Raw genomic sequence first — 23,759 nt, 5'->3', positions numbered from 1 at the left:
TAAGTTTAGTATCTAGGTATCTGAAACTGTTTTATAAACTTAATTGTTTTGTGTCTTATTTTTAGTAGCACATAAATATACCTAGTGGCATATAAAGAAAAAAAATAATTTTAACATTGTAGATAAAGAATTCACATTAAGGGTACACGTGTATACATGCACAAATTTTACTGTTAAATTGTGCAAGCATAAGATAGTGGGTCAATCTACCTTTACTGGGTGGGATTTAAAGTCAATAAGGAAGCAAAAAACGTTTATCTCCCAACCTTCCGATGGCTGCCATGACACTTAAAATGTTAATGCATGATTCCTCATAAATAATGTAAGTATACTTCGTTAAAACATAACCAGAAGTTGTTGAAGATGTGTAATATGTGTATTTTAGTACTTTTTTAAAATTTGATTTAAACTGATACCAAACCGATAAACTGATAAAGACTCTTAAAATTTCTATTAATTCATCAAAGTTTTAAATCCCTCCAATAAACTAGATAAAAATCACAGTGAACAAAGTACAGATTTTTCTAGATTAATTTGATGTGTATATTGAAAACATCTTTTTTTAAGAAATAACAGAATAACAGACTAAATAAACAAACTGGATCATTATTACATGTAATAAATTGAGTTCATTGGCGCATCAATACATAAGTTTATATTGATCTCTATGGGAGGGTCAGAAAATAAAACCCCAAACAACGATTACCTGTTGTACACGCTTTAAAAACAAGAGTTTGTATAATGGTATCACTAATTATAGAACGACATAGGCTATTTGTGAGAATAATTTATTCCGCTGCTAACAAACTCAAACAAAATTAGGATAAGATGTTTTTGCAAATAATATATGATGTAAACTTAAACCGACCAACTGAAATGCTATACATTTTCCGTTCTCTTTGAAGTTGAATCTACACTAGTGTGCGGAGTACAATTTCAAATGTTGTTCAGTTACCATTCGGTACTGTGCACCGTAGTTCTACAGCCTAGTACAGCTACAGCTACTCTACAGCATGCAATGAGCCCTGATAGCTATACATACATATATGTCTGTATAATTTATTTTATTAATTCATGACTTCATTTTCTTATACTTTTCCTTTAAGTATGATCTAATAAATCTCTAGACTTTGGTAATGATTTTAAATGCTTCACTATAGTGCTGTAAACTGCCCATCCAACATGATCAACAAAAGAAATAGTCTACACGTACTAACTTTTTTATCCACCCCCATGCACCCAAATGTCTAAAAAAAACTATACATTGTGCCCTCCTTTGAGAGAAAGAAGAAGTGAATAAGCTTCAAAAAAGTTATTATTTAAAAATATGCACTTGACCAAAGTATTTACACTAGGTACATGTACATAGTGACCTAATTACCTAAACCTAAAACTCTCGGCCTCGATATCAACAAAATTTTGTTTAAAAAGAGTCAATATATTAGGTTTTGTTGCACATATTTGGGGAAAAAAGAATCATAAATGTTTTCACCTGGAAACTAGATTTACAGCAAGGACTTCTCAGAAGTATAGATAAATTTGATAAAGTACCAAGTTAATATTCTGAGGAATTTTTAAATATCACAGTGTATTTGTAATACTTATATTTACATCTAACAAGAGGCCCAGGGGCCACATCGCTCACCTGAGCAACAATAGCCATAACTCTGATCAATTCAGCATTACCGTTTCAAAATCAAAATATCTTGACAACTAAGTACACAGAATCTGCTAATGTTTCTCCACAAATTTTTATGATAAATACCAACCCCTTTTGTTGTTGTAGTATTTGTGAAAAGATTTTTCTCTATTCCTATTTTTCTCTTTATCTACCTATGTAAAACATGATCCCCCAATTGTCGCCCACCCTTCTATCAGGGATCATGATTTGAACAAATTAAACTACCTGATGATGCTTCCACACAAGTTTTAGCTCTTCTGGCCTAATGGTTTTTGAGAAAAAATATTCTTAAAGATTTTCTCTATTTATTCTTATGTAATACTTCATTTCCCCCTTGTGGCCTCCCCTACCCTTATGGATCATGGTTTGAACAAACTTAAATCTAAACTACCTTAGGATGCCTCCACACAAGTTCAAGCTTTTCTGGCTGTATAGTTTTTGAGAAGATTCAAAATAATTATAAAAAAATCATTATGATTTTTCAGATGGCGACCTCCCTTCCAGTCACAGCCCAGCATTATTTGGAATGTGGTACTGAAGACTGTGAAAAGAACTGCCAGTTTTACTGCAATCATTGTCACCAACCAATGTGTGAACAATGCAGAGATGAACATCAGAAGAGTCCAGATACCAAGAACCATGAAGTAGTTCCCTTCCTACAGCGCAAACGCCATCTTCCTGTGGACAAATGCAAGCTCCATCCAACTCGAAATGCAGATATTCTATGCAATGAATGCAACATTCCTCTATGTTCAAAGTGCACAACCATGGAGGAACACTTCGGCCATAAATTTGTTGATATGGAGGACATTGATGCAGAAAAGTTTGCATTTTGTTTAGAAGAAATCTCAAAAATCCAAGAATATTTCCTTCCAACATCAAAAGAATTGAAAACAGAGACAGTTGAAGATGGCAGAGAAGGAAAGAAAATCATGGATGGTATTAAAAACTCCATAAAGGCAGAAGCAAAGCCTCTGAAAGACCTGGTAGATAAGGTGACATCTGACAAATTGGAACAAGCCAATACCATAGAAAAGTCATTACTTACAGTATTAAAACAACAGGAAAAAACATACGATGATTACAATAAGTTTCTTGAAAAACTTTTAAAAGAGTTTCATGGCTACCTCCCTTTAAGCAATTTCAAAGTTTTATTATCTGCAAAATTTGAAAATTCAAAAATCCAATCTATACCAGAGACAACTAAACCAGTCCCACCAGTGTTTACTGCTGGTCAATTTACCTATGATGAAGTCAGCAAGTTACTTGGAAATATAGATGTCCCAAACATTAAACCTGATAAAAGGAAAATAAAACCCATGGCTACTTCATCAACACAGTTGAAACCTACAGGGAAAGAGATGAAGCAAGATAAAGAGAAATCAGACGTGAAACAAACACTGTCTCTGTCTTCCTCTGTCACCAAGGTCAGGGAGTACAAAGTACCAGGTGTTAAAAGTGTATGTCATATATCACTGGGTAAATCAGGCAGACTCTGGGCCAGTGATGAGCGTGGTAACATTGTCCAAACAGATCTAGAAGGGAATCTGCTACAGAAGATACAAAACACTGGTAAAGTTGAAGGCTACCACACAGTCACATTGGGCGGGAATTTGATCTATACCGACAGAAAGAACAAAGTCATCAATAGGATAAAACAGGATAATACAATCATTGAATTTATTAAAACAGGAGACTGGACACCACTCAGCATACACTCCTCCCACATCAACGGGGACATACTGGTGGGGATGATTAAGGGTAGAGAGGCTAAAGTCACCAGGTACAACAGGACAGGGGAAGAAATACAGAACATACAGAGAAAAAACAAAGGACAGGGACTGTATAGTTATCCACACTACATCACAGAAAACATCAATAGTGATATCTGTACATCAGACTCTAACAAACAAGCTGTAGTGGTGGTGAATAAATCAGGACAACACAGGTTCTCTTACACAGGTCAGGGGTCAAAGTTTTCTCCCTATAGTATCTGTACTGATCTCCTCGGTCACATCATTGTTTGTGATGGTTATTTTCTGAAAGATAACACAGTTAACACCCTGGATCCAGATGGTCATTTCTTATTTTTACTATTCACACCACAAAAAGGTATAGAGCATCCCTGTGGTCTGTGTGTAGATGATGAAAACAATCTCCATGTGGGACAAGATATCACCAACACAGTGACAGTGTACAAGTATCTACAGTGATTCTCTCTATATATGTCACACATATCAGGCATCAAATCTGAATAAATGTAATCTTTCTAGTATAAAAATACATCATGTAAATAAGCTTATTCTCTTAAATTGTTCTGTAACTTCTAAAATCTTCCAGACCATATTGTATACCAGTATCATGAGTGTATACTTTGTTCTGTTCATTTCTTTTAAATGCAATAGTTTTTTGGTACATGTACAGTATCTCTATAATGTACATTTTCTATGAAAAAATATTTTCAGTTTTGAGAATAAACAAGGAATTCTTATATATGTGTCATAAAGAGTTCCTAAATGACATATTCCATTACTTGTAATTAAATTAATTGCTTTGTTGTTTTTTTAGAGTCTAAATTATTGACAGATTTTTTAAAGTTTGATTTATAACGCTACGTACCATTTAATGAATGTTAAAAGGGTACTGTAGTTTTATATTATATTGTAACAGCCTAAAGCATTATAGGCTCTTATATATGAATCTTATCAACATGAGAAACAAAGTTTGTTTATCCTGACCTCATGTTCATAAAATTCCTTAGGTTTGTTTAAATTTTTCACAATATTTTAAATGAACAAGGTAGACAGGAAAGCTCTTTGGTTTTTAATAAAGCTTAGTTGGTACAAAAATCAATTCTAATCTTTTTCAAATGAATGATCTGTCAGCTGTTTTTAATAACAGACTTCTGGGAATGTAGGAATTCTATGATGAAAATTATTTCTTCGAAATCTACATACCGAGTTTAGCATTTTTATAGCTTTATTTTTGTTTTCCCCCTTGCTGGACCTTCACATAAGAGAGCTGTACTCCCTACTACTGCATAGTACCAGGTACCTACTTTTCAGCTTTTTAAAAAAACCTGCAGTAAACACATTTTAAAAATGTAGATAAGGTTCTATATAGCATCTTACATTCATCTTCTTTCATTACTTCCAATAGTTATACTGTAATGATAGTGGTGTATCAAATCAAATCATACCCTTTCTTTATATTTTATTTCAAGAATAATCAGTGTTTGAAAATTGTTAAACTTGATGAATGTTAGTCATTGTATAGTTGAATTGTTAGTTTAATTTTCCAATATTCACGTCCATTTGACCATATAATCAAAAGAAAATTTTAAAAATCGTACCTCTTCGACATCCAGACGATGAACAGACCCATGGTCGCTGTCCGTACATGGAGTCACCCTCTCACTGGATAACACTGCTGCTCTGTGCTTCCTTTGTACCTTAGTTTTCTGATCCCTGAATATAACTAGAGGTACTGTGACCAAGCTCACAATTGATACCCCCGCTAAGAAAAAATCATAACGCACATATTTTTGCTATTATAGAAAATATTGGATGAATCTATTTTACTGTCCATTTTCTATAAATAACAACTGCTCTATTTTTAAAAACTGTTAATGCTAATAGGAGTAAACAAACCAAATTTTATCCTTTCATTCCATTTTATTTTAAGTTAACTATTATGCATGAGGACATTTGCATCCTTCTGTTAACAACCATGACTCGAATCAAACGAAATCCACATGTCAAGCAGCTATTTAATATTGAAACATTTTGAATTATTGGTATACTGAGCCCGATGTTTTTCAATTTTTTTTTCCACATAATTTTCCCCCCAAAAAATTTCATCGGGGCAGGCCATTTTCAGAGAGACGGGAATGAAAATTTAAAAAATAATTTTATGTGACCTGAGAAGAGCAAGGTTTGTGTCAAATTTAAGGTTCAAATATTTCCACTCATACAAGACAAGACACAGACAGAAATTAGCATTTTTGAATCAATGACCTTGAACTTCCTCAATTGACCTTTGGTCAAGGTCATGACACACCCTTTGGTCATAAGCAATATTTCTGTGAAGTTAGAACATTCAATGCTTCTCAATAAGAAAGATACATGTATGGACCGGACACGAATTTTGCACTTTTTCTGCCAGTGATTTTGACCTTGCCCGAATGACCTTGAGTTAAGGTCATGACATACCCTTAGGTCATAAGCAATCTTTGTGTGAAGTAAGAACTTCCAATGTTTCTCCAAAAGAAAGATATGGACCAGATACGAATTTTGTATTTTTTCTGCCAGTGACCTTGACCTTCCCCAAATGACCTTGGGTCAAGGTCATGACACACTCTTAGGTCATAAGCAATATTTGTGTGAAGTAAGAACTTCCAATGTTTCTCCATAAGAAAGATATGGACCGGACACGATTGCACAGACAGACGGACAGACAGACGGACAGACGGACGGACGGACGGACGGACAAGGTGATTCCTGTATACCCCCCAAACTTTGTTTGCGGGGGGTATAATTATAGGGAAATCATTTAATCTTCCATGTCTTATTTGATTGGTTAAGAAATTTTAGTTTACATGTACAACCAGGTTTGCTTACATCACAATATGACTTCTTTCAAAATAACAATTGATTGAATTCAATTAATGTCATACCTAGATTTTGAATGATGTTTTACCTTTTTTTCAGGACAAACCATGTTATTTATCCTCGGAAGTAAATGTTTAAAGGAATAACCAGCATGTTAAAAAGTTCACTGGGATATGAACTTGGTTTCCCCTCAGAAACCCTTAATTGGCCTTCACAGGATTTGATCACATGAACAACCAAGTTATATCCTGCTGAACTCTTTAACATTGCTGTTTATTACATATATTAACATTGGAGAATGGGAAATTGTCAGTATTATTTATCTTGTTTTTAAAGTAACAATAATGCCACCATATTTAGCAATGGTATAACTTCAGTGATCAATAACTTAGAAAGAATAGATAGATTGAAAGAAGTTAAGTTATTTGGGAGTTTTGTAGAAATCGTTCTCAGATGGTGACATCTTTTTAAGACCCAACACTTTAGAAATTTGTGTCAACCAAAACTTTTTTGAAAATTTGAACAGTAATAAACTTACTAAAGATACGAAAATATTTATATCTTAGCAATTTAGTTTTCCTACATTGAGCTGGTCAAAAAAATTCAACAGCCAAATTTTAACACAATGAAGTTTGATTTTATAATATATATTTAATTATATGCACCAAAATATATCATGTTAGGTTAGAAAATCAAATGACTAATAGTCATTAAATGAAAAATTTTTATTGCATGATTTCCTACAAAAAGTTCACAGAAATTATTACATTTATTCTTCAATTTAACACAACCTTCCCAAAAATTGACAAAACTTCATATTTTTGGAAATTTCTCAAAAGTTATAATGTTTACATCCTCTTTTTATGAAACATTTAACCAGAGGTATACCAGGTATATTATAATTAATATTTTATTAGACAAAAAAACAAGTTTTTGTTGGAAAGTCTCTTGAACATGTATACCCTCATATTGCTAAATTTAATTTTACAAGTTGTTTTTTGCAAACATTGAAAACATTGAAATAGGCCAAATAGACATAATCTAACAGTCACCAAAATGTTTATACTTATCAATTAAACTGTAATATAAATATCAAAACGTTGGGCCTTGTTGGCAAAACCATAAAAACAAGTGCAGTAGTACTCCCCCTTTTCTAGCAAGTAATTTTTCATCAAATTATTTCACATATTCATGGTATTCCTCTCCTATTTAAAAATAAGAGCTTTATATTTGAACTGAAACATACATGTACAATACTTTAAATCAAACACATGTCATCTTAAATGATCATTTATGTGCCAGAAATTATAATTGGAAATTCATCACGCTATGTAAAAAAAAAAAGAACCTGACACGAAAGCCACTCAAGTCACCTTAATTAAACAGTCAACCTAATAATAACCTAAAATATTTTTCCATCCCTATGACCACAAATGATAAAATAGAATTAGGTAAATGCTGTTTGACAGTCTGTACATAACTTGTTAGAGTTGGTCCGCCTTCTAATTCGCTGCCACACTGAAAATAACACAATAGATTTCATACAGTAAGAGGATATGTGTAAGAGCCAGTAGATCAATGAATAAATTACTTTTACAGCGACACAACCATTTGCGTTAGTCTTAAACAAAAGTACTGGTATATTCAATAGATTAAAGAAAAGTATCATGGAATGATTGACTTTCTGAACATTAATACATGTATCAACCATCATACATCATGTCTTGTTTTCCGAAAAATTATAGGAAAGATGTTTCCTTCAAAATATGATATCTAATTTGAATTACAATTTCTATGACAGGCTTTCAAAAGTATTGAAAAATAAACATTGATTTCAAGAAATCATATTACTGTAAAGCTTTCTATTTTTCTTACTATAAAATACTGGTAATATATGTAAGTTAGGATTTATGACCTTTTTATGATTCTGTACAAAATTTACAAAGTAAGCGACTGGGAGTAACACAAGAACATCTTCCTCCATGTGCTCGGATTTCACCGTTTCAACCTGAAATATAATGATTCTTACATGGCATCTTATATTGCATCCTACATTAGCCGGAAGTTGCTGTATATCAGTTCGTGAGCCGCTAGGATCTCAGGCTGATATTCAGCAACTGCAGGATAATATGGGATCCAATTTAAAAAATGCCATGTCGTGATTTTTATATCATATACTCATAGAAAGTACTGTGGTTTCTTCAATATTCAATGAATACCAATTTTCGGGGATTACGTTATCAAGTTGATGAACAAAATTAAGTGTCCATTGAAGTGCAATTTCTATTAACATTTTGTATTGATAGGGTCATTGGCCACGATTTTGCGTATCCTTGAAACTGTGATTTTCACTTTATCCACGAAAATTGATACCCTTGAATATTAATGATAATTATACTTTCATGTTAAATACTGGAATGGTTTAGACGCAGTTAAAAATTCGTTCTATTACCCTCAGCGTTAGCAACACACTTGGCAACGGGTAACACAACGAATTGTTACATGCGCGAAAATTATGCGCGTACGGTTCGTTGTAAAATTCACTTAATTTCTATATAAAAGCAGTAAAATTTTCTTTAAAATTAAGACACTCAGTATAATAAAATAAATAGTGCCTGTTTGCGTCGGTTGACAATGGTTTTCTCGGAGTGTCAATTTCAACAGCTACCCTCCCAAACAGGCACTATTTATATAATATTAACTCTTTTCAGTTAACTGTTTTATATAACCCATTTTGACCATATGCAAACACTCTAATGTTCAAAAGCATTGTGACTTCAGCAGTATTAGACTGTTTACAACCTAATGTATCTCTTCAAATGCCGAGGATTGCCAATGTATGTTAAAAACTGGTCATTTGATTGGTAAGATCAAATTTATACTCGTACATAACAAATACCACTCCCCCCAACCCCCCTGCCCCCAATGTAAATTTGTTTCATGTTGACACAATACTATTTTATTAGACATTTTACAAATTACCGGTACTAGCTTTAAACATTCAAAACGTATAAATTACCAATCATATAAACCAGATGTTCTCATTATAGTGGAGTTTAAATGTTTATCGTTGCATCGGGTCTAATGATGTAAAATAGGTACCAGTTTACCTGATTTTCCCTGGATACATTGATACTGGTGACTTGTCTGTTCCATGTGATACTGAATGGTACAGTCTGTTCTTTAGTGATGTACTGTATCCCTAGCGCTTCACATGCCATAAATATGGCCACTCCATGCCCTCCAGAGTTTACAATTCGGGTATCCAACATCAAAATCAAATACTGAGAAAAATTTAAAAAAGTTTATGTAACAATCAGAAGAGCACAGCCTTTGAAATCATTGCCCAATGTATCCCAAATGAATAGGAAAGAATTTCATCAGTGTAAACAGGAGACTCCATTTTTAATTCTTCTTTGTTTGGAATTTATTTAAAAACCCACTCAAAATATTTCATTTGAGTATAAGTTGCAATATATTTATATCTAGTACATTGCAATAAACGATAAGTAATTTCGCCTTTTTGTTGATTTTTAATTTTTGAAATATTACCTCAAACAGTCCATAGATCCTCCCATTTGTTTCTTTCTTTCTCTTTCAGCAATGCGTATCTGTTCTGCAGGAGGCCGCCATCCCACTTTTTTTGCGCAGCAAAGACTTTTCCTAAATTTACATACAAAAAATTGAATTAAGATGCATGGAGTGCCCTCTCCCACTTTTCTGTGACCATGAAAGAAATTTTCCCCTATTTTGGCTTGTCAAGAATTTTGGATGAGTCTACCCCCCCCCCCCCCCGCCCCCCACTTTCAAAAACGATTTTACGTGCCTGTTTTCAGATGAATGATTTTGTTTCATAGACTTGATTGATTCTGATGGCGAAATAGATTTCCTATTGGAAACACTACTAAATATTCTGTTAATGTTCTGTATAAGTGATGGTAAACAGATCTCATCTTCTGAGCTGTCCGACATATGCTGTGATTCACTCTCCCAAGTCCTGTGATTGGTGCATGGGTACCTGTAACTTCAACATCTTCATCGCTGTCCATAATTATGGAAATTTACCATCTTCACAGCTGAAATCCACTGGTGATTACATCACCTTCCTTAATATGATAGTGTGTACACTATTTATAATAGTTTACTTTAATTTGTATCAAAACAGTGTCCATGTACTATATCGAAGGTATTTAAATAATAGATTTTTTAAGTTACTTAAAACTCTCCACTTTTGTGCTAATCATGTGATAAATGGGTCTGACCTACAAGTTTATGATTGCAATTGCTGGTCTTGGAATACATGTGCAACTAATGAAATACTAGTATTGTAAAAATGCATCCCTGGAAAACATTTGCATCGATCCCGTTCTCCACAACAAAATTGTAACGTGTTTTGGGTTCGGTGATTGAGACCAGTCTGGGAAATGTGTTTATTTAATAATCATATATGAATACCGGCATAAACGATCACAAAAATTACGAGTCAAAATATACAGATATAGTTGTAAGGATGACCTATCCTTAAGCATGCAAAACAAATAATTCACAAGTTATTTATAAGGGATGGGGCTTGATGATCTGTGGGTTATAACCCGGGGCTCTATCCGAGGCACAGGTCTCAGCCTCGAGACCTGCGAGATCTGTCCTGATAAGGCTATGTGCCTATATCACATGTACAGGGCTGTATCTCTGCAGCCGACACAAGCTGCAGCCAGGTACACTCAGTTAATAAAATACGAGTAAATATTAACGCTCTATTTAAAGATTAACCCAATACCAACACTGTGCAGTCGTATTAACGTACCTACTCCTTCGACAGCCGAACACAGAGTCAGCTCCTCTCTCCAGTGTGCTCTTATATATAATAGTGTCATCCAGACTATCCTCGCACATTACCATTAGCATCAAAGATAACACCCGTATGATATAAAAATTATCTGAACCCCAAACCCGATCATTTGTTACATAACCCACGCCTCATTGCTTCATGCGTCCTCGCATGACAAAACGATAACATAGATATATAAATATATATATATTTTTTTATCTAAAAAGGATGACGTATCAAACATGAATAATGTACAGAATGAGTGATGGATGTATAGCACCTTCTTGGGGATGAACATGAATAAGCATACATACACATGCAAATAGCAAAAATGTAAAATGAAACAAAATGTTCGACAAACACAGTACAGCTACAATGTTTATAAGTATCTACAAATCAAACAGTTCTTCACTTTCTTTGATTCTCTTAATTTTCTGTCCATTTTCATGGTATTTGGTGATGGTGATCTCCTTCACTCTGCGATGATAGCCCTCCGTTTGAGTAGCTTCATCTACCATGATCTTGGATAGGACAGGATCCAGGTTGTCAGTTTGAATCCCAAACTCCACACTTTTCTTCGACACGGTTTCTTCAACAATGCCAAGGTTGGTTCGTCTGGACGAAAACACTGGACTTGGCGCTGTTCTTTTTCGAACCACTCTTCCTGAGATGAAGTCATCCTGAGAGGTTGATGGTAAAGCTTCCATCTCTTTTTCTGCGGGTTCAGTCCGAACCTCGCCGAGTTGAACTTCGGGGTCCACGTCCCAGTCACTGTCGTCTTCCTGATCATGACTTGTGTCCTTATGTGTTGAGGAAGGGGCGTCGGGATGCTTTGTCCGCATGTGTTTCTGCAGGTACTCCTTCTTCTTAAAGGATACATGACAGGCTTTGCACACCATCATACTGCTTGCACAGCTTAGCACATGTTCGGACCATGCGTCCTTACCATCCAGTTCAACAAAACACACAGGACATATTTCCTTTGCCCTCCGGGGGGTCGTCTTTGTGTTAACCATACTACAATGTAAAATAAAAGCTTTCATAAAAATCGATGATGCATCTGAGCATGAACATTCCTCTATATGAATAATACTATCTATCCACTATACAAAAATCAGAATCATTCCAATAAACAACACAACTAATATGTACAATATCTAATTGTTTTATTGAACAATTTATTCTGTCACATAATCTCTCATCCAGACTGGAGCACGTCTGTTGCGCTTGGACTCGAATTCCCCAGCTAGTTCATCTGTAACCTCTATTTTTGACTGACGCTCATCAATAACCTCTGACTCAAACTGAACATCAAGATGGCTTTCCGTGCTGGTCTCCAGAGGGGTCTGCAATTCGTTCTCTCCTTTCAGAATTTGAGCTTTGCACGTTTTCAAGCGGTCACAATGTATAACCTGGTCTTTACCATTCCGACCACAGTTAACTTTATACAAAACTTCCGATAATTTTGTGAGTATCTTGAACGGTCCCCGCCAGTAGGACGTGAACTTCGGTGAGCATCCAACTTTGCGCTGGGGGAAGTATACGTATACATTTTCTCCTTCCTTTAACTTCTCATAGGACATTTTCATGTCATGATAATGTTTCTGACGAAACATTGCACCTTCTGCATGACGTCTGACAAAGGCGTGTGCTCTCTCCATCCGATCTTGCATTATCCAAACCCATTCACTTCTAGGTACTTCTTTCCAAGACGAAGGCATATCATACATGATATCTAGAGGTGTAGCGACCTCCCTTCCTAACATGAGCATGTTAGGACTATAGCCAGTGGATTCATGTTGAGACGCTCTATAAGCCATCATCACAAACAGAATTCTTTCATCCCAATCTCGATGATTCTCATCCACGTAGGCGCTCAGCATAGTGGCTAATGTTTTGTTGAACCGTTCCACCATACCATCTGACTGCGGATGATATGGTGTGGTTCTTGTCTTGCGGATCTGGAGAAGCTTACATACCTCAGTGAAGAGAAGGCTCTCGTATTGTCTTCCCTGATCTGAATGGATTGTCGCTGGACATCCAAGCCTACAGATTACTTCATTAGTGACAATCTTAGCTACGGTTTGTGCTTCCATATTTCGCATCGGAAATGCCTCGGTCCATTTTGTGAAGTAATCTGAGATAACGATAATGTATCGATTTCCGTTTTCTGTCTCAGGAAATTCGCCAAGAATGTCTGTAGCTATCCTCTCTAAAGGGTAGCCTACCTTTAAAGGCCGGGGTCGACCTAGATTTTCTGCCACCTGGTAGACAATTAAGCCTATAAGGGCAAAAAGGCGGGGCTACCTCCATCACTGTCAGTGATGCTGATAAGAGTAAACATTGCATGCGGCTGAGTCAGCTTTGTTTATACACTGGGGAAAACCCGATCTAAACACAGTGCAAGAAGACTCAATTAGAGTATTTCATATTGCAATTTATTCTGTATATACACATAGGAAATTCTATTTTAGCAGCCTGTAGACTGTAAACTGTTACCTATTATGAATTCTATTTCTTTTTCTAAAAGCAGATTTTACATATCTTTTCCAAATATTTTCCCGAAAAATGAATGTGCATTTTTTGTAGTTTTTCTTTCCTTTAACACTTCGTGGCATTCTGTGATTTGGTTTCCAAATTGAAGTAAATTCTCTTTCAACATTTTCATTCCAGTGACAGACTGCTAAGTTTGTTCTAGCATTATACTGGGCATCTGAAAATGATATTCTTTTATCTTGGTAAACATTTACAACATTATTAAAACTTTCTACGTAAAATGTATCCTTACAAAGTCTGTAATCATGAGGATGCTTAAATATAACAGAATTTTTTATGACACCTAACAACAATTTCTCAGCTCTTGGATCTGTTATAACTTTTCTAGAAATTTCATAATTAGGGTCTTTTTTGCACCTTGATGATCCATGACAAGCTTGATGATTATTTTTGTAATGTTCAACAATGTTGAGAAGAAGAGATTTCAATTTTTCCGGGTCTTCATCACAGTTTCTGATGGCCCAATGGAAATGTGTGGATATTGGTTCAACCTTATCATCTAATTGGGATGACCAGGTTTTTCCATTTAAATAAGCTGGTCCAGACGAAACTTTTTTCAGAGCTGCTTTCATGGACTTTACAGCATGCCATGTGTCATTTTGGCTCTCTGAGTCGCACTCCTCACGAATAAATTTGTTAATTGACAAATTTCTGTCATGAGCATGGACTCCGATGTTGACCTCTTGATCTTTAAGATGTCGGTATATTTTTTCTGTTCCCAGCTTTTCATGTCTCTGTGATATAACATCATCGGATTTGGTCACATGCTGACTTTGTGAGACTTTTCTCCAATTGCCACAACACTTGTGTCTTTGGCATTTTTTCTCCATCCATGCCTGGCATCAGACATAATGTTGATGGTTCCAAGTTCTTCATTTTCATAGGCAGCCACTTCCTCTAGTGTTGCTGTATGTGTTGAATCATCATATTCCCTTTGTATATGTTCTTTCATTTCATTGAAAAATTGTTGTCTACTTTGTTTGGAAATCTTTCCAATTCCAGCTCCTTCAGTAAATCGAACATAATGTGATGGCAGCATACCACTACATGTGAATCCATGTTTAACTCTGTTGTTAACTAAGTATTCCTTATTTGGTAAATATGGAGAGGATGACCAAAGAAAGCTGTGGTCATTTTGCTCATCACAGAAAAAATGTGTGGTAACAACGTGGCCTTTCTGGTGTATTTTTTTCACTTTCAGGTGTTTTTACAGCTACTTCCATGGTGCTCAGCCACCTCTACAAGTCGTTTTATAGACTCCTCAGCACAAAGAAAAATTCTTTGATTTACATCTTTTTTCTGTACCTTTATAAACGTACTTGGTACACTCGGTTTTTCCTTTTCGGCAAGCTCATTTTCAGACTCCTTTGTCTTGTTAGACCACAGTTGAAACAGAGTTTCAATAACCTGTAAATTTCCGACAGGTTTGTCAAGTTTTGAACTTAGTTCACTCCTGATTCTTTGAAAACTTTCAAGCACATTTCGTTTTTGTCCATCATCTCCTGCAAACTCAATTCTAAAATTGGGATTTCTTTTTCTCTTTTTAACCGGACTTGCCATAATTACAGGATTGTTAAAATGGTACATAGGCTTTTGTTTCATGACTGGAGTATGCTATTTCTGAAGGGGGTTCTGGGTGTTCATAAAATTATTAATTTGAAATTATCATTTGAATAAGAGAAATTTGTAAAAAGTGTTATAAACATGAAAGACAAGTAAAATCCTATTATTTCTGCATTGTGTTGCATCGCTGATAAGTTAAAATTTAACGGTATAAATTATGATCATTCTTACTTCATCAGATAATTTGACACCCCTGAAACAATAATGGTTAAAACCTGAAACTGGATCCTAGTACCATTTAGCAGAACCCCGCCAAAACTCCTGATCTATGATCATCTATAGCTAGGTGACATAATCAGGCTTTTAGAGGATGATCAGAGGCTCCTTAGGGATAATACAAATATAACTGTATATGATATCTAAGTAGATATGGGTTTCAAATTTGTAAAAAAAAAAATATAAGAACACTTTCAATTCGAGACAAAAAAACATATAAGAACTTTTAAAATTTGAATTTGATAACAATCAATCATATTTGAATGCCCCTTTCTATGCCCACATTCATCCTGTGTTGGGATTTGGGCCAGTGTGAAAATGGAGGGAAATCAGCAAATGTCAGAAGAAATGTCTGTGTTAGCAATAGAAGTATCAGAAACGCAAAGAGAAACCATTCGTCAGCTGTTTGCGCATAATGACTGGGAATTTAATGAAGTTCCTATTGAGGAAAACAGAAGTAATTGCCAGGCATTACAGGACATTGAAGAAAGTGACCCACATTTTGAGGAGTATGTGATAAATCAGGATCAGGAGGCTGAAGAATGTCAACATTGTTTGTGTCGTCCCTGTATCACTCTCGAGACCAACAGACAACTTTGGTGGTTAGTTGAATGTGAACAGCCAAACAGGAGCAATTCACACCGCCGAAAAGACAAATACAAACGTTTTTGGACAATGTTGTTGCACAGGAATGTATGGAGAGATCCGAGGTATTTAGATCGGAAAAGGAGAGCTCTGCAGAGGGACCCGCGTCATAGACATTACATCTACCACAGACGGGATATAATGCCAAAATGTGTTGTAGACTTAGTGAGAACTTGGTTACCAAATTTAAATGATCAGCCATATCTGGGACATATGTGGGAGTGATAACAGTTTTGATGTTTTAATAAATTTCATGAACTTTAGTAGTGTTTTGTGAAAGATTTTCAATCAACGGGTATGTAAAATTAATAATATATATTAGATTAACAGTGAGATGAGTCATTCTGTTTAGCTCTTACAGAGCACATGGCTTCAGCCACTTCCTGTGTAAACAAACACAAGCTAACTCCACCTACAATGTCAATCACTATTCTGGATTTCAAAATTTTGAGCTGCTTCAGAACTTTATGAGCTTAATACTCTTTTAATAAATTTTAGTTAGGCACAATTTTAACAGCCATTGTAGAGTGTCATGGTGGCAATTTCCACACCAAAAAGTAGAATTTATTACTCCCATATAATGCATATATTTTCAAATTAACCTCTCTGATATGAAAGCTGCAGAAAAAATTGAATTTCCCATTCATTTTGTGATTGGCTGCTATTTATACCCGGTCCCCGGCCTTTAAAGGCTGCATAGGGGCTCTTTTTGTTTTGAGAGGAGCTTTCCTTCTGGAGCACACATCACAGCCTGAGATATAGCTCCTTACATCACTCTGTAGCCCTGGCCAGTAATAGTTCTGCCTGATTTTATTCAAGGTTTTTGTCATCCCTAAGTGAGCAGAAGTTTTTGCATCATGCATCTGCTGTAAGATATATCTTCGTTGGGATAAAGGAACAATTATCTGATATGTTGTCATGTTACTGTCCTCGACTTCCCACACCCTGCATAGAAAGTTATCCTTAAGGGTTAGCCTGCTCCACTGTGCCCAAAGTGACTTAACTACATAGCTCTCAGAGGATATATCACTATATTCAGGACGTGTCTTATCTTGCAACCAAGATTTATAATGCATATATTGAATAATTTTGAAGGTCACGGGGTTAATTTCATTAAAAAATAATTAATTTGTAACATTTTACAAGGATCGTAGAAGTTTTTAAGTTACATAGCATATTTCAAATTCACATGTAAAAGTTTGTCGGGATCAGGTAAGTGTATGCCCTTGCAATTAAGTGATTTATTTAGGTACTCAGATTTTAGATATACGATATTTTATACAAAACCGAGGTGGCTTCTTTATACGATGCATACTTTTAACAAAATGAAAATAAGACTATATAGGTAGCATTCTACTTATAATTTTAAACAAAATATTCATTTATACTTTTCCGTTAATGTATGACATTTATTTTTCTTCGCTATAAAACTGCACGATAGCCTTCAATGATTTAACTTAATGCGTCATTTTGAAGCATATGACGTCATATTTTGTAGTACAGCGAGAAAGACATCTCGCTTATTTTTCAGTGTGTACGATATAACGGACATCAAAATTGTAAGTAATAGCATTTGTTGCTTTTAATTAAAAGATTAGTATAAGTTAATTTTACTAATAAATAGATTAATAAGTACTTTCGAGGTTTGTAATATACTGTGATGTCATAATGCACATTTCCCGTACTTTTTGTCTGAACGGAGTTTATTGACAGCCTTAACTGTGCTGCGTTATGTCCCTACATTCATCTTGCAATGTAGCTAAATCTGATTCACTATTTTCCCTTATTTTGTCCTCGATTATTCTAACATGTCCTTCAGACACCTCTGACTTGTCCCAGTCATCGAAATAACCGCATTGGCCACATGGCACTCTGCTGAGTCCGTCTGCATTCCCGTGAAGTCTACCAGCCCGATGCTCTATCTCCATGTCATAGGTGGATATAACCTCGATCCAACGAGCTAACTGCCCCTCCGGGTCTTTAAATCGAAGCAACCATTTCAACGAGCTGTGATCTGTTCTAACTAAGAACTTGTGTCCATACAAGAAAGGTCTAAAATGCTCAATGAAAGTGACAACAGCCAAAAGCTCCTTTCTGGTGACGCAGTACTTGTTTTCTGATTTACTCAGGACTTTACTTGCATACGCCACAACCCTTTCTTGGCCATCTTGGAGTTGTGAAAGAGCAGCACCCATAGCATACTGACTCGCATCTGTATCTAATATGAACGGCTTCGTAAAGTCTGGATGCGTGAGAATAGGCGCTGATATCAATCTATCTTTGAGGAGCTGAAATGCGTCCTGGCATTCGTCAGTCCACTTGAATGGAGCAGACGCCTCTGTAAGTTTATGTAAGGGTTGGGCGATTCGAGCAAAGTTAGGGATAAACTTTCTGTAATAACTGGAAAGACCGATAAAAGAGCGCACCTGTGTCTTGTTTGCTGGCTCTGGCCAATGTTTAACAATCTCTACCTTCTCAGGATCAGTCTCGATCCCCTGTTCCGAGATGATATGCCCCAAGTATTTCACCTGTCGAGCAAACAACGAACACTTCCTTGCCTTCAGCTTCAGTCCAGCCGCAAGAAGCTTTTCGAACACAAGTTCTAAATTTTGCAGCATGTCATCAAATGTCTTTCCATAAACGATTACATCATCAAGATATATAAGACAAATCTGCCATTGTAAGCCAGCCAGCACAGTCTCCATCAATCGTTCAAACGTGGCTGGGGCATTGCACAACCCGAACGGCATTACGTTGAACTCATATAGACCCTGTCGGGTGACAAATGCCGTCTTTTTCTTATCCTCTGGATCTAGCTCTACCTGCCAATACCCAGTATTCAGGTCCAAAGTACTGAACCATTTGGCGCCTCGTAGTTGATGCAGAGACTCGTCAATACGAGGTAATGGGTAGGCATCCTTCGTTGTAATACTATTTAGACGTCTGTAATCGACACAGAACCTTGTGGATCCGTCTTTCTTCTTTACAAGCACGATTGCTGCTGACCACGGGCTCTGAGAAGGTTCTATGATACCTCTTCTTAGCATGTCAGATACGTGATTTTGTACCTCTTCTTGCATATGAAACGGCAGACGCCTGGGTGCTTGTTTAATTGGTGCATTGACACCAGTCTCTATCTTGTGTCTGACCTTGGCGGTTCGGCCTACATCTTCATCTGTCTCTGAAAATAGAGCTGCGTACTTCAAAAGAAGAGCCTTTGCTTTCATGACATCATCTTTATCTATATGACTTGTGCTGCTAATGAATAGCTCTTGCAAATGAGCCGGCAACTCTCTGTCCACATCCAAGTCTCTATTTCCCTCTGACACCAAAGAAAGAACCTCATCAACAGCATGTAACTTCCCAACAACAGTACCTGGGTAGATGGTCTTGCTATCATCCGAAATATTCATGATACGGAGCGGAATAGTGTCCTGTCTACGGACAAGTGTTTTAGCCAGCATACATGAATTCTGAAACTTTTCAGAGGGTTCTATCAGTCCAGCTTTGGTTGGAAGTCCTCCATCAGAACTTGCACGTATTTGCCCTTCAACTACCAGTTCTGATCTAGGCGGTACAGTCACTCGGTGAATAATGGCCACCTTATAATAGCTCGCTAACCCCTCAAGCTGAATCGGGTGTTCGATACCAGATATTGATATCTGATGCATCCTCATGTTAATGACGGCCTCATGCCTCACTAGGAAATCTAGTCCAAGTATCCCATCTACTGTCAAGTCTGCGACAATCATTTCTTGCTGTAGGGCAATGCCATTCAATGTAAAATCTACTGGAGTTCGCCCAAGCACTCGTAGTACTGAACCAGTAGCTGATAGTACATCCCTTTCTACCTCAGTCAACGCGTGATTTGCATCTCTTTTAATGTTCTCATAACAAATTGTGGATAGCAATGATACAGTAGCACCTGTATCAACCAATATCCCAGTAAGCATCCATCCAATGTATGCGAGCAGTGACATAAACCCCTTTCTCGTTTATAGAGTGTACTACTCTTGAATACTGATCACTAAAACATTGGTTTTTCTGGAAAAGTTTTGGGATTCGTTTCTCTTGTACTATTAACTTGTGTTAATTTGTCATCAGACCCCTTATTCAATTGTGGGCAATCTTTTCTCAGATGCTTGTCGGATCCACATTTATAACATTTCCTCGTTCGGTTACTATCCCTTGCATGTGTCTCCGGGCGAGGCATGCGTCTCTGGCTTTGAGACTGAAACTTCCATTGTTTCAAATCTCTCATATCGCGCTGTAACGACCGCATGTTTTTCTCGACGGTCTCTATAAAATTATCGAGTTTTGAAGCTTTGGACGAGTCTTCAGTATTTTCACTCATTGTCCGGACAGCATCTGTGTGGCGATTCTCTGCCCTATAATATGCTTCCAGCTCAACAGCTCTCTGTATTGCGTCATTCAAGTTTATGGGTCTAGCCTGCTTTATCTTTTCCGCATTTCCGAGTTATGTAGCCCATCTAAGAACTGTTCAGTAGCTAGTATTTCCCGAACATCATCGGGGGCTGTCGGGTAAGCTAAATTCACGAGTCTCCTTATGTCCTGTCCCATCTCCGGTAAACTTTCAGAAGCCTTTTGTCTCCTTTCCCTCAGCTGTGCTCTGTATAGCTCAGTTTGATTCATAGGGGCGAATCTATCTTGCAAGGCTTTCACTAATTTCCTGTCTCTCGTCTCTGGGCTGATTTCCTAACACACCTTGTGCTAGTCCCCTCAGGGATGCAGCCAAATATAGCCCTTTCTCAGTCTCTGTCCAGTCATTCAAAAGACAGACTGATTCAAAATGGGACAGATAATCATAAACCGGATCCGTCGTATGTTGCAGGTTTTACAAAGTTCCGAGATCGGACCGGTCCAGGATTCGTATTACTTGTTCTTGGGTTTGCGTTGTTCTGCACTGGCGGCCGGTCACTAGGTACAGGATCCTCATCATCACACATGCACACATCTCCAGACACAAAGCCACTCACACTGTCTCTCCGTCTCACGTACGGTGTACTGGTACTCATGCCTGGTCTGGGTCTCCGGACTCGGCCTGGAGAATTCGTAACCCGTAGAGAGTCATGTATCTCTCTACTGAGCCGATTTATTTCCCCCTCTAAATATTCTACATCGGCGTGTAAATCGCGCACGCTCATAATTAATATTATATTAACAATTTGTAGAAAACAATTGACTGATCAAAATCCCACCGCTGCCACCAATTTTGTAACGTGTTTTGGGTTCGGTGATTGAGACCAGTCTGGGAAATATGTTTATTTAATAATCATATATGAATACCGGCATAAACGATCACAAAAATTACGAGTCAAAATATACAGATATAGTTGTAAGGATGACCTATCCTTAAGCATGCAAAACAAATAATTAAAACAATAAAAGTTATTTATAAGGGATGGGGCTTGATGATCTGCGGGTTATAACCCGGGGCTCTATCCGAGGCACAGGTCTCAGCCTCGAGACCTGCGAGATCTGTCCTGATAAGGCTCTGTGCCTATATCACATGTACAGGGCTGTATCTCTGCAGCCGACACAAGCTGCAGCCAGGTACACTCAGTTAATAAAATACGAGTAAATATTAACGCTCTATTTAAAGATTAACCCAATACCAACACTGTGCAGTCGTATTAACGTACCTACTCCTTCGACAGCCGAACACAGAGTCAGCTCCTCTCTCCAGTGTGCTCTTATATATAATAGTGTCATCCGGACTATCCTCGCATATTACCATTAGCATCAAAGATAACACCCGTATGAAATAAAAATTATCTGAACCCCAAACCCGATCATTTGTTACAAAATGATAATGTTGGTGTTATTTTCAAATAAGTTTAAAGACTTATATATCTCTATATTTGTTCGGTGAAAAATAATATTAGGCAATATGGCCGTCATTGGCCGACGCTTCGCTCACTCATTTCGACATTTCATAGTATTTTAAAATACATAAACAGCATGCCGTAAGTTCTTAAAGTATTTGGAGTAGTTGCCCTTTGAAATTCTTTAAAATTAGAGTAGTTTCCCTTAGAATATTGACGTCACATTGTTTTGTCTGGAGCGGAACGAAATGGCAGCGTCGAAATTTGCTCAAATCTCTGTAGAGGAAAGGGAGAAAACATTTAAAATTGAATAGCAACAAAACATTGTAAGTAAACATGGTTGAAGCAAAGATTTTTAAAGAGTATTTGAAAGGTGAGATTGAAAATTTTGAAAAAGTTTAAATGAGTTAAATTGGACGAGATGTTAGGGATCTTGTACCTGGCTTTGTTAGATCATCGCTATTTGTGAATAAATATGTCGCTTGATAGTCCTCAGGAAAACAGAACACTTAATATGAGGCAATCACGTGCTATGTTTTAACCAATGAAAGTGTGACATTTCAGTCCGAGGGAAAACAATATGTCATATGCATTATATTTTTATTACTTCATGTATTGGCTAATCCCGACATTAAATACACAGCCAAGAAGCTTAGAAGTCAACTGTACAAGAGGCTCATGGGCCACGTCGCTCACCTCAGCTACAATCAGCATACAAAATATATGGACAGAATAGTAGAATAGATCCTGTATAAATATACTTTCTAACTTTTCTCTAGATAGTCTTATGTTAAACCTTGAGCCCCTGCTGTAACAGGATGATTCCATAGTCATATCACACATTGAACATTTGTTCATTTACAGAAATCTACCTCAGTCTATGAACCCATTATTGGGCCAAAAATGTCCAGGGGGCCTGAACAATCAAGAATCAACAATATGTCAAGATGCTTGCACATAAATAATACCATATATAATATATTATAACATTTGAGTTTTAAAGAATAATTTAAATTTTTTAAAACTTTTTAACACTTACAGAACTGTAAAGTCTAATACAAATAGTTAAGCCAGTATTGTTTCAGTGGTTAGTGTGTCAACAATTGTAGCAATGCAGTTTTAAATAAAAATATTCTTAAAAGACTTTTACCCACACATTTCCTATACTGATCTTTTAACCTCTCCTGACACCCTTTACTGAGTTTGTAGTTTTTTCTCACCCCTCCCAAAAATATCGACTATTCAAATATCAGAGCATAGTTTGTATAGCTGCATAAAGTAAAGACTACATTCAAGAATTTTATCATGAAAATAATGTTTGTTATTCAGAACTGTCCTGACACTTTTTGTCATGAAGACATATATATGTATCAGGTTATCTTTATTGGGGGAATTATTAACATAATTTAATTTATGTTTCATTTTGTACTTTCTCAAGCTGAATTTTAATTTCTTTCTGTTAAGTGCACAAATAAGATAATTGAACTAAAATGAGTAAGCTGGAATAATTATGTTAAGAAAATGTTGATGGATTGTTATCAACTGCAATAAACAGATTAAGACTTGGCATGGCATTTGGCTTTGCTTCTTTTGTTGTTCGTAACTACAAAGAGGATCTTGATCCTGCCTTTCATTTAAATTAAATATCCAGAAAATATGTGATTGCTTTATCATATTTCTAACGAAATAATAGCACTCAAAATTAATAATGTAAACAGGAAAATATTCGCCCCCATTTTATTTTCGCCCCGTTC

At 36.3% G+C, this 23,759-nt stretch overlaps 3 protein-coding genes across 3 annotated transcripts; 1 reads left to right on the top strand and 2 right to left on the bottom strand.

Moving 5' to 3' along the window:
• The first annotated feature begins 122 nt into the window (after window positions 1–122).
• Window positions 123–4,243, top strand: LOC128164824 (uncharacterized). The gene is made up of 2 exons (XM_052828842.1): window positions 123–322; window positions 2,167–4,243. The coding sequence occupies exon 2, from the start codon at window positions 2,167–2,169 to the stop codon at window positions 3,892–3,894; it is 1,728 nt and encodes a 575-aa protein (XP_052684802.1). The 5' UTR covers window positions 123–322; the 3' UTR covers window positions 3,895–4,243.
• A 584-nt stretch (window positions 4,244–4,827) lies between these two features.
• LOC128165114 (uncharacterized) lies at window positions 4,828–10,346 on the bottom strand (the record flags this gene model as incomplete). The annotated part of the gene is made up of 7 exons (XM_052829327.1): window positions 4,828–4,845; window positions 5,034–5,148; window positions 7,694–7,809; window positions 8,207–8,299; window positions 9,402–9,578; window positions 9,846–9,902; window positions 10,197–10,346. Coding segments are annotated over 7 exons (726 nt in total), but the record flags the coding sequence as incomplete, so codon positions are not given.
• Window positions 10,347–11,205: 859 nt separating this feature from the next.
• Window positions 11,206–12,201, bottom strand: LOC128164832 (uncharacterized). Its single transcript, XM_052828851.1, has one exon. It carries the CDS (start codon window positions 12,160–12,162, stop codon window positions 11,509–11,511), a length of 654 nt encoding a protein of 217 aa, XP_052684811.1. The 5' UTR covers window positions 12,163–12,201; the 3' UTR covers window positions 11,206–11,508.
• Between the last annotated feature and the right edge of the window lie 11,558 nt (window positions 12,202–23,759).

This window comes from Crassostrea angulata, chromosome 10 (assembly GCF_025612915.1).
Source record: "Crassostrea angulata isolate pt1a10 chromosome 10, ASM2561291v2, whole genome shotgun sequence".
NCBI classification, from domain to species: domain Eukaryota; kingdom Metazoa; phylum Mollusca; class Bivalvia; order Ostreida; family Ostreidae; genus Magallana; species Magallana angulata.
The sequence above is the reverse complement of the archived record's forward strand: the minus strand, read 5'-3'. Positions and strand labels throughout refer to the sequence as shown.